The sequence below is a fragment of the Phyllostomus hastatus genome, unplaced genomic scaffold (genome assembly GCF_019186645.2).
Source record: "Phyllostomus hastatus isolate PE091 unplaced genomic scaffold, TTU_PhHast_1.1 phas_contig_210, whole genome shotgun sequence".
NCBI classification, from domain to species: domain Eukaryota; kingdom Metazoa; phylum Chordata; class Mammalia; order Chiroptera; family Phyllostomidae; genus Phyllostomus; species Phyllostomus hastatus.
In genome coordinates, this window is record NW_025333737.1 from 25598624 (window position 1) to 25612694 (window position 14071).

The window sequence follows — 14071 nt, forward strand, 5'->3', positions numbered from 1 at the left end:
TACTTTGACTCTGGTCTCCTAACGCTAACCCGCTGACCCTGACCTCACATTGACACTCCGGAGTTCCGTTCCCTCTGATCCCAGGGACCCTATGGAGGGCGTGAATCCCACGCTGGGTCTTTGCTCTGGAACACGTGGCCCCGGGCAGGGTACGCGGGATCCAGAGCCCGGATCCCCAGGAGCAGCTGCAGAGCAGAGATAAGCTCCAGCCAATGGACCTGGGGTTGGGGTAGTTTCAAGTGTGTGGGCGGGGGTGGAAGCCCAGAGCCGGGCTTTGCCGACTCCTAACCTGCTAAGTTTCACCAACCTCCCACTCGGTGCTTCAATTTCTCCCTCCCGAGTTCCAGTATGGTTTCTGGGGAGGCTGCCCGCAGGACAGGAGTTTCTCGGGGCGCTTTCCTCGTCTACCTCCATCCTACCAAGGAGCGGGTCCACGCACGGCCAGCCCCCAGCCCCCGCCCTGCCTCACCTTCCCGAGTCCCGAGCTCAGTAAGCCACAGTTCCCGCTTACTGCCGCCTCAGAAGGCCGTGGGTATCAGGGAGCAGAGCGCCGCGGGAGTGCTGCGCGCTGGGCGAGGTGGGTAGGGGAGGGCATCGAGGATTAGAGGTCGGGAAGCACCTTCCCACTTGTGCAAAAGACAGGGCAGAACCAAGCAACTTGTCCTCCCAAAGACTTCGGGGCGCGTACACCACTGCGGAGAGGTGGTGGAATAGACTAAATGACCTCCCGCACCCTCCCCTTCCCCCTCTTCACCGGCGTTCTGGGCTCCCCCAAGGCTGCGCCACTAGCGCAGCTCCCTACCCCACCCTACCCGCGCCCTGCGCCTCCCGCCGCCTGGGGTGGGTGTCTCAGTTCCCTCCCGGGCGGGTTGCGGGAAGTGCGATGGGGAGGGCATTGCTGCTGCTGTGCCATCCCCTCCCTGGTTGTCCCTTCGCCGAATCCGGGCACCGAGTTGTGCAAATGAGGCCGGGCTCATTTGCATTTCATGCTAATGAGCAGATCCCTTAAGTGCTTCTTTCTCCTGGCGGGAGCCTCTGCTCTCATTCTGCGTGTGCAGAGCCAGAGTCTTGAAGTCGCAGCAGTCTATTGGGAGAGGGGCCTATTTATGGTTGGCTCCGTGTGTCTGACACCTTCTTCCCTCCCGCCGGTCCGCAGTCTGCCAGGTCGGCCTGCCCTTCCCGGACCGTGTCAAGAGGCCCAGAGAAGGTAGTGACTCTAATCACCCGCTTTTTGCAAGGGGAAAATGAGGCCAGAGAGGCTTGGTCAGGTGTCCTGGTGGTCTGCAGGCGTAACACCTTCATCAGTCATCCAGGCCACCCCAGACCCTGGGCTGAACTCCGTGCTAGAACTTACGCAGAAAGGGGAGCAGACACAGGCACCATCAGGACAAACTGAGACCCAGATTTACCTCCCTGGGCTAGGGGCCTGGGGTGACCTGCTACCTAAGGCATCCTGGTCTCTGTTCATGGCATCAGGGGACTCTGATAATCTGCTTCAGGGATGTTTAGTCAGAATGGGGGAGGGGAGAAAGGAGACAGGACCCACAAAAAAGATAAAGGAATCCTTGACACCATCTTTAACTCCCACCCTCCAAGCCTCATCTCTGACATCACCTCCTCTGAGTGGCCTTCTTTCAGCAATTTCACGGTGCCCAAGTGCCAAGATGCTGAGGACACGGCACCGAGCCAGACAGGAGCCTGGAACCTCGTAGCACTTTGCCCAGGCTGGGACCTCATGGTTACGTTTGTGGTAATGCAATGATTATCTCATTCTCTGGGTTCTATGTTCCCTGAGGGCAGGGGCTATGTCCATTGCACTCCTCCGGGCCTAATCCAGTGTCCGGCACATAGTAGGTGCTTAATAAATCTACCATGTTAGATGAATGAATGCATAACCTCAGTCAGAGAGAGGGAACGAGAGGGACAACAGATTCCTTTCTTTGGGCCCCAGTTTCCCAACCAAGAAGTTAGACCTAAGTGTTCTCTGAGATGGCTTCTGGGTTTGAGGGAGCGCCCCCATAGAGGCACTGCCAGCAGCCCCTCCAGCCCTCTCTCCTCTCCGCCTCCCTCACAGCCTGGCTGGCTTCCTCAGGAACCGAGATAATCTGCCCATCTGTGGTGCTCTCTGCTCAGCGATGATGCATTGTTCCATTTAGTCACCTCACAGCCTTGGGAGTCGGGTGGTGGTTGTCCCATTTTTTACATAAAGAAACCGAGGCTCTGAGAGGTGACATTGCTTAAGTGACAGCCCCTACCACAGGCCCTGCCTCCGAGGGCCCTGGCCCCCAGCTCCTCCAGGACAGTGCTGCCGGGCAGAGCAAGGAGCACACAGCCAAGAGGGACCGGCATGAGGAAGACAAGCTACAGACTTAAAATCCCACATGTGAGCAAGACTTACGTTCAGACTTGCCCTCTTCAGAAAATGCAAGTGCTCCCCAGAGAACCAACCCTTCAGGCCCCACCTCCTTCCTTGGAATCCATTTACAGAATCCCAGTGTCAGGTGCCTGTCTGGTACCAGCGGAAGGGAAAGAGGAGACACAGAGCACAAGGAACTCTGGAAGGAGGGACAGGCGACACCAAATGCACCCTCCCTCACAGCTGTGCCCGCACCTCCCGGAGTGGAGAGGAGGCCTGGGGGATCTTGACTGCACCCTGAAGGCCACAGAAAGAACCAATGTGCTGAGCGCTCTCAGGCCAGTCTCTCTGGGGCTTGAATATTTTTATCTGTATGAGGCCAAAGGTACCTGCCCTGTCACCTCATTCATGAAAATCAATGGTACGTCGGAGACAAGAGGACTTTGCAAACTGCCTAGACCTTTCCAAAGCCAAGGCTGGGACTGCCAAAAAGGCCACCTGCGCTTCACAACGCTCCACCCTCCCTCCTCGCTGCCCCCAGACCAGGCTGCATCTGCCCAGCCCTCAGATTTCCTGGCAAGGCTGAGCAGGCACCAGCCAGAAAAGGGACAGCTGACCTTGTTGGCCGGAGCCCTAATCCCCTCCAGATGGGCCGGTGGCTTGCACCAAGGGCCCAGCTAAACCCTGGTCCCAGTGACCATGTGTGGCTGTGTGTGACCGTGTCCAGAGGATGGCCATGGTCCTCAGGAGACCTTGGAGCGGCTCGTTCCAGCCTCCCAGCTCCTTCTCGCCCCATTCCTTCTCACTGCTGACATCCCTACAAGCAGTGCCCTCCTTCAGGCAGTGTCCCGCTCTTTCTGGGTATCTGCACTGCTTGGCTGCGGCTAACAGGGTGCCCAGGCTCAACAGTCCCCTGAAGGTCTGGAGTGGGGAAGACAGCGCCATGTCCTCCTCCCCCTACCTCTGCCCTTCCCAAAGCACACCTCCTAGTCCTCTCCCCACAGTGGGAGCTCGCGATGGGGTCTCTGGGGCCTGTGAAGAGGTGAGTGCCAAGAACGAGACCTGTATCTCCCAACACTGAGGCAACACGAAGAGGTCACAGCAAGGCACCAGCTTTCCCTACAGCAGGAAGAGCTCAGATTTGGAGACGGACTTCCAACTCGACAGATGTTCCAAATGAAAAAAACCTCTTCCCCTGGCCCAGCTTGTGTGCGAGCAGGGGATGGACGATATGGCCTCCTGCGGGAAGGCTTCCGCTCCATCCCGGCGAGGCCGAGGGCTGCATGGACACCCCAGAAGAATCGCCCTCGGTCCTGAAAAGAGCAGCTCCCACTGTGTACTGGAGTGCATGCAAGTGTGGCCACATCACGAAAAATAAAAGTTCGTATACAGCATCCTCCTGCCCCTTCCCCAGCTTTAAACAGAAGACAATAGGAAGAGGAAGGCAGGCTCCTTGCTTAACCCCACCCAAGGGCAAAGCCTGGCCTTTTCTCTCCTGGTCAAGTCCATACCCCCACCCCCACTTCCACCCCTGGAAGTCATTACCGGTCCCCTGACCTCAGTTATATCTAGGCCACAGTGACAGTGGCTGGGGGCAGGGTCATCCTGGTGACCTCTGAAAGTGGAGGAGGAATTCAAGAAGGCAGAGGGGTCACTAGGGGCTCCCAGAGGAAAGGGCTCTAGATTGCTGGGTCCCAGGCTAGAGCCTGAGGGCCCTCTCTCACAAGCAAGGTGCAGACCCTGAGGTCACCACAGGACACCATCAGGTTTATTTCAAGGTGAGTGGATGCCCGTGGTGGGGCAAGAGGATGGGCAGGTCACCTGGTGACAGGGTACCCAGGGATGGTTGCAGGCTCCGCAGGGCCTGCAGAGCCCAGCCTCTGTTGGATGGGGGAGCTGTGCCCAGGGGGGCCAGGCAATCACTGATGCAGCAGTTTTCTCAGTTCGCTGGGCTCGGTGATGGGCATGGAGCAGGCTTGATTCTCGCACACGTAGGCGGTAGCCCGGTCTTCTAGCCTCCGCAGGGTATTCAGAAAGGGCAGCTGGCGGGACAGGAAGCTGGAGGGGTCCCCATCAGCCAGAATTAGCACCTGGGGTAGTGGCAGAGGAGAAAGAGTCACCTGGGGCGGCTGGGGCACCAGCAGGGCCCCCTGGAGGGCTCCCTCTCCCCAGGCCTTCAGAGAGGGAGCTACTGGGGGGCTGATGGGAGAGGGTGGGGCCAAGCTCACAGTGCACACCTTGTTAGGGATGTAGATGGAGTGGACACACTGCAACAGGGCCTTGGTGTCCTGGGCCTGGGGGTCTCCACAGATGACGATCTGGCCGCAAAAGAAAGGTGGCTCAGGGACCACCAACCATAGGGGCCCCAGGTCCCTCACCAAGGCGCCCTCGAGTGTCGGGTGCAGGGCGGCTGGACCCAGATCTGCCAGGGCTTCCCCATCGTTCCTCCACCCCCATACATCCCTAAGAAGGAATGGGACTCAGCGCAACATCCCCCAGAATCTGAGGCTGCCACCTCAAAGTCACTGCTCGGCAGGTGGGAGCACACACTCATGCATACGTGCACACAGTGCACACACATGCATGTGCAAATGCACAAGGTGGTGGTGTCAGGCACAGAGGCAGAGATACAGTCACGGGGAGACGCAGCATGGGCAGAGACACCTGCATACATACACAGAGATCTGTACACGGGGAGACACAGAGTCATCACAGATGTGCGGACAGAGGCAGACACCACACATGGGAGGACAGACCACGGACACGCACAGGGCGAGATGCACAGGCAGGCACTCGGAGGTGAGCAGGCGAACCTTAACACAGGGCACACTCATGCGGACAGGTGAACATCCCCTGGGAAAAACGCGCACCAGCACACGCTCAGGAAGGCAGACACGGCGTCACACACCTCCAGGCATGCACACACAGCAAGACACACATAGGAATGTATGTGCAGATAAGTGTATATCTGCAGACACACCAGCAGACCCAACTTCCCAGTACATGGGTACATGAAAAGAAACACTTCACCAACCACAGGGACCCCCCAACCACAGGGGCCCCTGCTCCCAGCCCTGCTCCGAGACCCCCAGCCACAGGCACCCACGGAGGCGCCTGCCTGCACCAGAGGCCTTTCAGACACCCCCCACCCCGCCCACAGACTCCTCTACCTGCACAGAGCAGCCCTTACAGGTGTTCCCGCAGAGACACCTGCACACATGTACTCCTAGATGGCTGCACACTCACAGACGGATGGGTGCTCTGGGGGACGGCCCCAGGAGCCCCACCCCGTGTCCCCAAGCTCCCACTGTGGCCCTAGCTTCCCTCTCCCCAGGGTCCCCGCCCAAGTGCCCTCAACCGCCCACCTGCTTGAGGGTCTGCTGGTAGGCCGAGAGGGCTCGGACCATCTCAGGCAATGCGACAGGGACACGGCGCATGCGCTCGGAGAAGGCGGTCAGCAGGCACACACACTTGTCTATCCAGTCCTTGTGGCCCGTGAAGCCGTGCAGCCGAAGTAGGTTGTGGGCTGACACGGAGTTGGCACTGGGCTCTGCACCGTCCTGATCTGCAGGGTGCGGGGTGGGGGGGGGGGCAGAGCCATAAGGGAGGGTCCCTGGGTTGCAGGACCCAGGCCCAGGACTGTGGGCAGGGCAGCTGGAGGAGGGGAGGGAGCAGCATCCCTGCCCACCCACCACAGCCCAGTCAGAGTGGATGCCGGCACCCGCAGCTCTTGCTCCTCTGCTCTCCCACACGCACACTCGACTCCCTTGCCCCTGGATGAACTGCTGGTTCCTGGCTCCCCCGTCCCACTGCTGACACCTCCATCCAACCACCCAGCTGCTCCAGCCAGAGTGGCATCCTTCTTGCCCCTCCCTTCCTTATCTCACCTCCCACTTCTAATTCCTCTGAGATCTCTGAGTCTGCAGCCAGAATAGACCCAGATCCTCTGCTTCTCCCCTCTCACACTTGTCCCTTGTCCCGGCCTTTGCCAGCATTTATCTGTGCTGAATGTCCTGAACAAACAGCCTCCTAACTGGTCTCCCTATTTCCCCTGCTCCCACCCCTTCTCCGCCATCGATCGGGGCACAGCATAGATCTAACCAGAGCAGGCTGCAGTCCACTCAAAACTCCTCAGAGCCTTCCACTCCTCGCCAGGCCCACGAGACCCTGCAGGGAACCAGCCCCGCTCCTCACCTGGGCACCCTCCCCTCACCAGCTGGCCTCTGCTTCCATCCTCCATGGCACAGGCTGCCCCTTCCAGGCCTGTCATAGGCTGCTCCCTCCCCAACCCCTCTGGGACCACAGGGCCCCCTGTCTTGTCCTCTGACTCTTGATAAAATGACACGTCACTGGTTTTATCTGGCTTCCCTCCAGCTGAGTTAGGCCTCACTGGTGTTCTCTCTCATTGCCTTTCATTCATTCAGCTAATGTTTGTTGAGCACCTATTATGTGCCAGGCCTGTGCTAGGCCCCGGGAATACAGCGGTGACAAAGTCCTGCTCTCAAGAGCTCACATTTGGGGACTCGTGGCTCCAGACCGGACACTTCTGGGGACGGTAGGCACTACTGAGAACAGAGACCTCCTCTAATACTTCATGGCACTCACAGTTTTAACTGCGGTACACATTTGTGCGTGCATTTTTGCATTAAATATTACTATTAATTAGTTGTCTCCCTTACTACACTGAAAGCTTCGTGAGGGGAGGGACCAGTTGGCCTTGTTCAGTATATGAATCCAGGCACATCAGTTACCGGGCTAAGCGTGTTCACAGAATAGTTAAACTAATCTTTACATCGACCCTGTAAAGGCAGTACCAGTGTTAGCTCCATTTCTCATATTAAGATACTGAGGCCCTGAAATATGAGACCAGCCCAAAGTCACGTGATGAATAGTAAGTGGTGAAGATGTGAACCCAGGAGGACCCGGCCCCTGCCCACTCTGGCTCATCACCACCACACTGAGCTTACACCTCCCACCGGGAAAATCAAGCCCCAGGTGGGTCCAGGAAACCAGACCGGCTCTGCGTGCCCCGACTGACCGTCCTTCAGACGCAGGGGCAGCCCGGCCCCCAGCTCGCTCTCACTGCAGAAGTAGCCGCCACCACGAGAGTCCCAGAAGAGCCTGTCTTGCGTGTCCTGCAGCCGCAGAGCCCACTCGAGCCACGCACTCTCCAGCGAGGCCTCGTAGAGGTCCAGGAGGCCCCGCACTACGAAGGCATAGTCCTCCAGGAAGCCCCAGCTGGGGGGGTTGCTGAGGGGACAGGCATCAGGGCAGGGGAGAGAGAGGCACTTTCACAGAGGAAGCACTTGTCTTGCATTATTTCACTGAACACTAGAGATCTACCTCCCTGGGCGGTGCCGTGAGCCCGCTTCGGGATGAGCCAGTGGGCCCAGGAAGGTCAGGAGCTCCCAGCGGGCAGAGGGCAGAGCCAGCACTAGAGTCTACCCAGAGGGGAGGAGATGGGCAGCAACAGGCCTGGGCTGCCCAGGGAGACAAACCTTCCCCGGCCCCCAACCTGTGCTCCACGGTGCCCCCTGAGCCTGCGTAGCAGGTCCGCATCAGGCGGCTGCTGGCCACGTCGAACATGTGTCGCTTCAGGAACTTGGCACCGTTGGTGGCGTAGTTGATTAGCCTCTCCATACCCAGGGCAGCTCCGGCCACTGCGAAGCCAGACACCATCAGTCCTAGAGGGAAGAGATGCCAGTGGTCACAAGCAGCTGGCTGGCGCCCTCCAGGTAGGTCCCCTCCACGCTGCCCTAACTCCCCCAGAAGCCCTGATGCCTCTCTGGAGCAGTTTGGTGAGCGAGTAGGACTTGGGCTCCCAGCCCCGGGTCGTGACCTTGGGCAAGTGACTCAACTCTGAGCCTCCATTCGGAGATAATAAAACTGATAAGGGAAAGATGAATATGTGGCAGCTGCCTGACACACACAGGAGGCCTGTGGAGGATGATTTTATAAAGGGGCTGGGCTCCAGACACGGCCCCCCCCGCACCGTTCCAGGCAGCCAGCATCTTGCTGTCCAGGTGCGGCTTCGGCCGATGTTTGCGGGCCTGGAAGAGCTTCTCCAGCCCGGTGTCCAGCAAGGTCCGCACAGCCTCCACCTCCAGACCGAAGCGGGCAGCAGTCAGCTCCAGGGAATACCGGACGGTCAGCACGTTCTGGCCCTGCAGCTCCCCCTTGGGGTCCTGAGGAAAACAGCCCTTGTCCGAGAGCGTCCACTCGCCCGTCTGCCCGCCCCCGCCCGGCTCCAGGAGTCCCGTGCCCCCGGGAGCCCTCACCTGACTGGGGCTGATGTTGCCGGCCTCCGTGAGCCCGTAGTGCTTCATGAGGAGCTGGCCCGCGGTCAGTGGCTCGGTGGCGCCAGGCACGGGCTCCGGGAGCAGCTGCTGGACCTCTTTGACGGTCCACACGTAGAAGGCGCCCTCTTTGGGCCGCGCGCCCCGCTCCGGGGGCGAATCTGCGTCCTCGGCGCTGTAGAAGCCTCCAGACTGCAGGGAGGGGAGAGTTGGCTGGCCCTCCCCCGCCGCACAGTGAAGGCCCCGAGCCCTCCCGCAGCCAGGCCCGCCTGCCTCAGGGGACACGCACCCGGTGGCTCAGGTTCCGAGTGACGTACTGCAGGATGCCTTTGGCAACATCGGAATAGAACTCGTCGCCAGAGATCTGAGGGAGACGAAGGAGGCTGTCAGCAGAGGTCCCCGGGGCAGCCTAGGTCCAGGTCCAGGTCCCTGGGACAGCAGCCAACATTCTCCCGGGAGGTGAGGAGGGAAGCTGGGTACTGGGCTTGTGGAAGGGGATGAGGGCGGAGGTCAAGGGGGAGCCACAAATCATCAGGAAGGCCTTGGGAGGGGCAGCCCGGGAGGACAGACAGGCCGGGCCCGGGGGTACCTGGAAGGCCTGTGAGTAGGCCACCACGAGCTGCCCCTGGTCGTAGAGCATCTTCTCAAAGTGGGGGACGTGCCACTGGCGGTCGGTGGAGTAGCGGTGAAAGCCCTGCACCAGGCGAGCGTGGGTCTGGAGGCCGGCCCCCGCCTCCGCCCTGACCCCACTACCCCCTGCCGCCCCCCGCGGGGAGGGCCCAGCCCCACTCACCTGCCCTATGTGGTCTCGAATGCCCCCGTTGGCCATCATTTTCAAGGTGTGCAGGGCCATCTGCTGGGCTCGAGAGCCATCCTGGGTGAGCCGATGGCCGAGCCAGTAGGAGAACAGGAAGCTCAGGATCACTGCGGGCACCAACGCGGGTGAGAGGGTGGGGGTCAGGGGTGCACACCTGGGTGGGCGGGCGGCCGGCCTTCGGCCAGGCTGGGGTGAGGGGTTCACATAGCAGGCAGTCTCTCTGACAGGCGTGGGGTCAGGGGCTCAAAAGTCAACCCATATCACAGAAAAGCTATATCTAGGTCCCTGTCGGGGTCACTGCTGGGATCATAAGTCAGGTCTCGATCAGAGAGCTACGGACAAGATGAGGGTAAGGACAGCAGGAGGTTAGTGACCAAGCCATTGACCCAGACGGGCATCGGAACGCCAGGCTGGGCTGGGGCTGGCAGGGGGTGGGCGCTGACCCGGTGTGGGGAACTTGGGGGCCTCGGCGAAGCCGCCGTACTCCTCGTCGTAGCCCTCGTCCAGCTGTTGGAAGCAGCGGCTGTTCATGGTGGCGGCCGATGGCGGCAGCTGGCGGTCACCGGTGCAGATCTCCGACCGCGCCAGCAGGGCTGTGGTGACACGCTGGCTGTTTTCAAGCAAGGCATTCTTGTTCTGTTTCCACTGTGGAAGGCGGGGGCAGACTTGGGGGTCAGCATGAGGTGGGGGGGCCCTTTTTCCCTCGCCCTTGACCCCCCCTCCTCCACAAACACTCACCTGCTCCCGTATCCTCAGCAGCACGGTGCGGAAGCCGACTCGGGTCAAGCCGTCCTCCGGGGGGAAGTAGGTGCCTCCCACAAAGGGCTGGAGGTTGGGAGTCAGCCACACACTCATGGGCCAGCCCCCACCACTGCTGGTGGCCTGGGGGAGAGAGGGCGAAGGTGAGGGAGCAGCCCCTGTGCCTGGGCAACCCCCCCCCCCAGGAAGACGGCTCACCTGCACGAAGGTCATGTACACCTTGTCCACGTCTGGCCGTTCCTCCCGGTCCACCTTTACACTGACGAAGTCCTCGTTGAGCAGGCGGCCGATCTCCTCATTCTGGAACGACTCTTCCTCCATCATGTGGCACCAGTGGCAGGTGGAGTACCCCACTGGAATGGGGTCGTGCGGCCACCATGGGGACCAGGGACCGGTCAGAGGGGTGCCAACCAAAGGGGCCCAGCTGGACTGAAGGGGCCCTGACCCCTGGTTTCCTGGAAGGGCCCCAGGCCTGGAAGACCCTCACCCTACCCGCCACCACTCTGCTCCCCATCCCAGGGAAGGCAGTTGCAGTACCTGAAAGGAAAATTGGCTTGTTCTCTTTCCTGGCCTTGTCGAAGGCTTCCTGTCCCCAGGGGTACCTGGGCCGGGCACGGGGAGGCACTGTTCACCAGCCCAGGGTGTGGGAGGGGTTGAGAGCCCAGCCACCCCAGGGCGGGCATCGGGAAGGCACTCACCAGTCCACAGGGTTGTAGGCATGCTGGAGGAGGTACGGCGACTTCTCGCTGATCAGGCGGTTGGACGCCTTCTGCGGCGTGGACTGGGAGCAGTTGGTGCGGCTCCCCTTCCCTCCAGCGGGCATGGACACTGCAGTGCTGACCGTCACACTTCGGTCCTTGTCCCTGGAGGAGCTACCCCTGGCACAAGCAGGTGCGTCAGGCCAAGGGTCTCCCCACCACCATCCCAAGGGCCCGCCCAGCCCCATCCTGCCCTGTGGCACCCCTCCCAGAACCCCCCCCCCCCGCTCTCAGCCCAGTCCACCTTTCTGAACCACGGGGTAGACTGTGGCCTTTGTGCTCCCCCTTGTGTTTTGGGGGGGGTGAAGAAAGGTGGCTCATTGGGGAGTCCCTGCCAGGCTAGTCTCCCCCAACCTCTTGGACCTGGCGGTGGGAAGGATGATGAGTGTGAGGTCAGGGTGAGTCACAATGGACAGAATGCTGGTTCAGGCTCTGTTCTCTCCCCCTACCTGGGCCCCCTCCCCAGAGTGGTAGCGTTGGGGGTATCTCCCTGGCACACCTCGGTGTGTGATATGGGCAGAATAGTCTGCCTGTTGCTGGTGGCTGGACAGGACAAGAGTCCAGTCTGGAACTAGACCATGTTAGGGACAATGAGAGAAAATCAACAGAGAGGACTGCCTCACTCAACATTGACTGGCTGGACCCTTCTGTGGGGCCAGGTCCTGGACCAAACCCCCAGGACCTGGGGCGGGGCGGGGGGGGGGGGGTCAGAACCGAGCTGCAATCTCAAGGGGCTCAGCCTGGGAGGGTGGTGCTGCAGGGCAGCCTGAATAATGACAGGGCCCTGCAGCAGTAAGGACTGTGGCAGGGGAGCCCAGGGTGCTGTGGTTACACAGGGACCTCTGGCCCAGCACTGAGGTTCAAGGAAGGCTTCCCGGAGCTGGGGTCAGAAGAGAGTCCCAGGAAAACCAGCCCCGCAGGCAGAAAGGAGGGGAGTGGGGAGGGGAAGAGGGCCGGGAGGGCAGGAGGGCATTACTGCCAGGGCCAGGTTGCCCGAGCCGCCTAGGGGTCTTGTGGGGTTGGTGGGGTGGGGGTGGGGCGGTTTGAGGCGTGAAGGGCTGGCGGAGCAGGCACTGAAGACCAGCACCCAGGTGTCCCTGGGGCCCAGCAGGCGCAGGGCGTGCCTCAGTGGCTCACTCATCCGCATGTACCTGCTGCTGGGGGCAAGGCCGGGCCTGGCGTGAGGCAGCAGGAGGCCGCGGCACAGCCAGGTCCGCGTGGCCCAGCATGGCTGCTGCAGGTCGTGGGCCAGGGCGCTGCAGACTCGGTGGGGAGGGTGGGTGGGAGGCCTCGAGGGGCGGGTCTGGGCAAGGACCCTGCCGCAGGCGGGTCTTCGCTGACCCTTCGGGCCGGTGGCTGGTCTCCGAGCGCCGCCCTGTGGTAGAACGTGGGATTACAGGCAGAACAACATGGGCCTGAGAGGACCCGGCTTTGTGCACAGAAGTGGGAGGATTTACCTGGGCTTACACCAGCTGCTTCAGGAGGAGCACGTGGAGGACTGTGAAGGATGCCAAGGCCGTGGAATGCTGGAGCCTTGGCTTATTTTGTCCAACCCTTGCTCATTTTACAAATGAGAAATGAGGCCAGAGCAGAAGGTAGGGTTTGTCGAGGCCCATCCAGCCAGTGAGCTTTGCCTGTGCACGCCTCTCCATATCAAGGTCCACCTCAAATCCCGCCCACTCCAGGAAGCCTTCCCTTGCTTGCTGGTTCACGATGACTACATCGTGAACCAACTTTCTGTCCCATCACACACTTTACACACTTGTCTCATTTGCTACATTCTGCCAACAGGAAGTGCCTACTGCCTGCCAGACACTCTGATGGGCACAATGGTGGGCAGAGAGAGCCCAGGCCCCTGCCCTTGCATGGCTCACAGTCCGCTGAGGGAGGTCGAAGCTAATGCAACAGCCATACAAATGAATGCACAACCCCTCACTGTGGGAAGTACAATGATTAAGAATGACAAGGAAACCGGTCTGGGGAGAGAGGCAAGGTGGGGGGGACTTCCTTGAGGAATCACATTTGGGTAGCAGGCGTCAAAGAACAAGATGATGAGTAGGATGAGGAGTACCTGGGAAAGAGCCGTGCAAAGGCTCTGGGGCGGAGCAGAGTCAGGGCCGAGGAACGGCAGGCCAGCCTGGCAGCAGGGCGGAGCCAGGGGAAGGGAGGCGGCAGATGAGATGAAGGCTGGGGAGGAGGGTGGGGGCCAAGCCCTGAGGGGTTCTGGTTATTGATGAGAGCAGAAGGAAGCCGCTGAGGGGCTTCAGCCAGGGGAGTGACCCTGCGCTTTGGAAAGCTCTCTCCGGCTTCCCAGTGGAGAATGTACCAGAGAGGGGCAGGGTGGACAGCAGGAGTGGTTAGGAGGCCACAGCAGGCCCGGAGGAGCTGGCGGAGGTCCGCACCGGGTGGAGGTGGAGATAGGAGGGGACGTCTGTAAAGGGGGAGAGATCGTCGGCGTTGGCGGTCAGGGAGAAGGAGGTGTCAGGAGTGATTTGCAGAGTGGGGCTTGTGCTGGGTGGGGGGTCCATTTGCTGATGAGGAGGTACAGGGAGAGGCTTAGGTGGGGGTTCACAAGGCCAGTTTTGGACGTGTTGGATCAAGGTGCCCTTGAGACGTACACACAGCCATGACAAGGCTCCAGAATCTAGAGGAGAGGCTGGTGGGCGAGAGGCAGCGGGGTGTTCAGTGTGGCGACAGCGCAGGCGTGGGAGAGACCACCCAGGAAGGCTGCAGTGAGAGGGGAGAAGCAGTCTCAGAGCTGGGCTTGAGGAGCTCAGGAGTGCATCCAGGAAAGACGGGAGGAAATGGCCGGAGTGTCCGAGAAAAAACAGGAGAGGGTGGTGCCCCAGAGGCAATGGGACAGAGACCTGCGAGGAGGGAGGGTTGGAGTGGTCAGACTCCAGAGCAGCCAACTGGGATGGGACCGAAAAAGATCCACCGGCTTTAGCACCACGGACGTCAGCGGTGGGCTTGGCGGACGGTGTTCTGGTGAGGCGAGGCTGACGGCAGAGGCCGATGGGGTGGGTTGGGAGGGAGGGGACAGGAAGGGGACATGGACAGGGTGGACCCTCGAGGTGAGGGGGGA

General features: G+C 60.8%; 1 protein-coding gene across 1 annotated transcript; it reads right to left on the minus strand.

Moving 5' to 3' along the window:
• Positions 1–4116: 4116 nt before the first annotated feature.
• On the minus strand, positions 4117–12261 carry SPATA20 (spermatogenesis associated 20). Its single transcript, XM_045837075.1, has 16 exons — positions 12138–12261; positions 10927–11106; positions 10766–10830; positions 10427–10581; positions 10208–10351; positions 9913–10114; positions 9446–9576; positions 9242–9346; positions 8942–9016; positions 8635–8844; positions 8349–8541; positions 7872–8040; positions 7395–7606; positions 5722–5921; positions 4594–4674; positions 4117–4446 (listed from the first exon to the last, which is right to left on the minus strand). The coding sequence occupies exons 2-16, from the start codon at positions 11049–11051 to the stop codon at positions 4276–4278; spliced, it is 2238 nt and encodes a 745-aa protein (XP_045693031.1). The 5' UTR covers positions 11052–11106; positions 12138–12261; the 3' UTR covers positions 4117–4275.
• Between the last annotated feature and the right edge of the window lie 1810 nt (positions 12262–14071).

What these genes read in the sequence shown, in the direction of transcription:
- SPATA20 (XM_045837075.1), bottom strand. Translation starts at nt 11,051, where the DNA reads ATGCCCGCTGGAGGGAAGGGGAGCCGCACCAACTGCTCCCAGTCCACG. An exon ending in GATGCTGGCTGCCTGGAACG is followed by an intron (nt 8,041 to 8,348) that starts GTGCGGGGGGGG and finishes TCTTCCCTCTAG; the next exon opens with GACTGATGGTGTCTGGCTTC. An exon ending in CCATCTACATCCCTAACAAG is followed by an intron (nt 4,447 to 4,593) that starts GTGTGCACTGTG and finishes CCACTACCCCAG; the next exon opens with GTGCTAATTCTGGCTGATGG.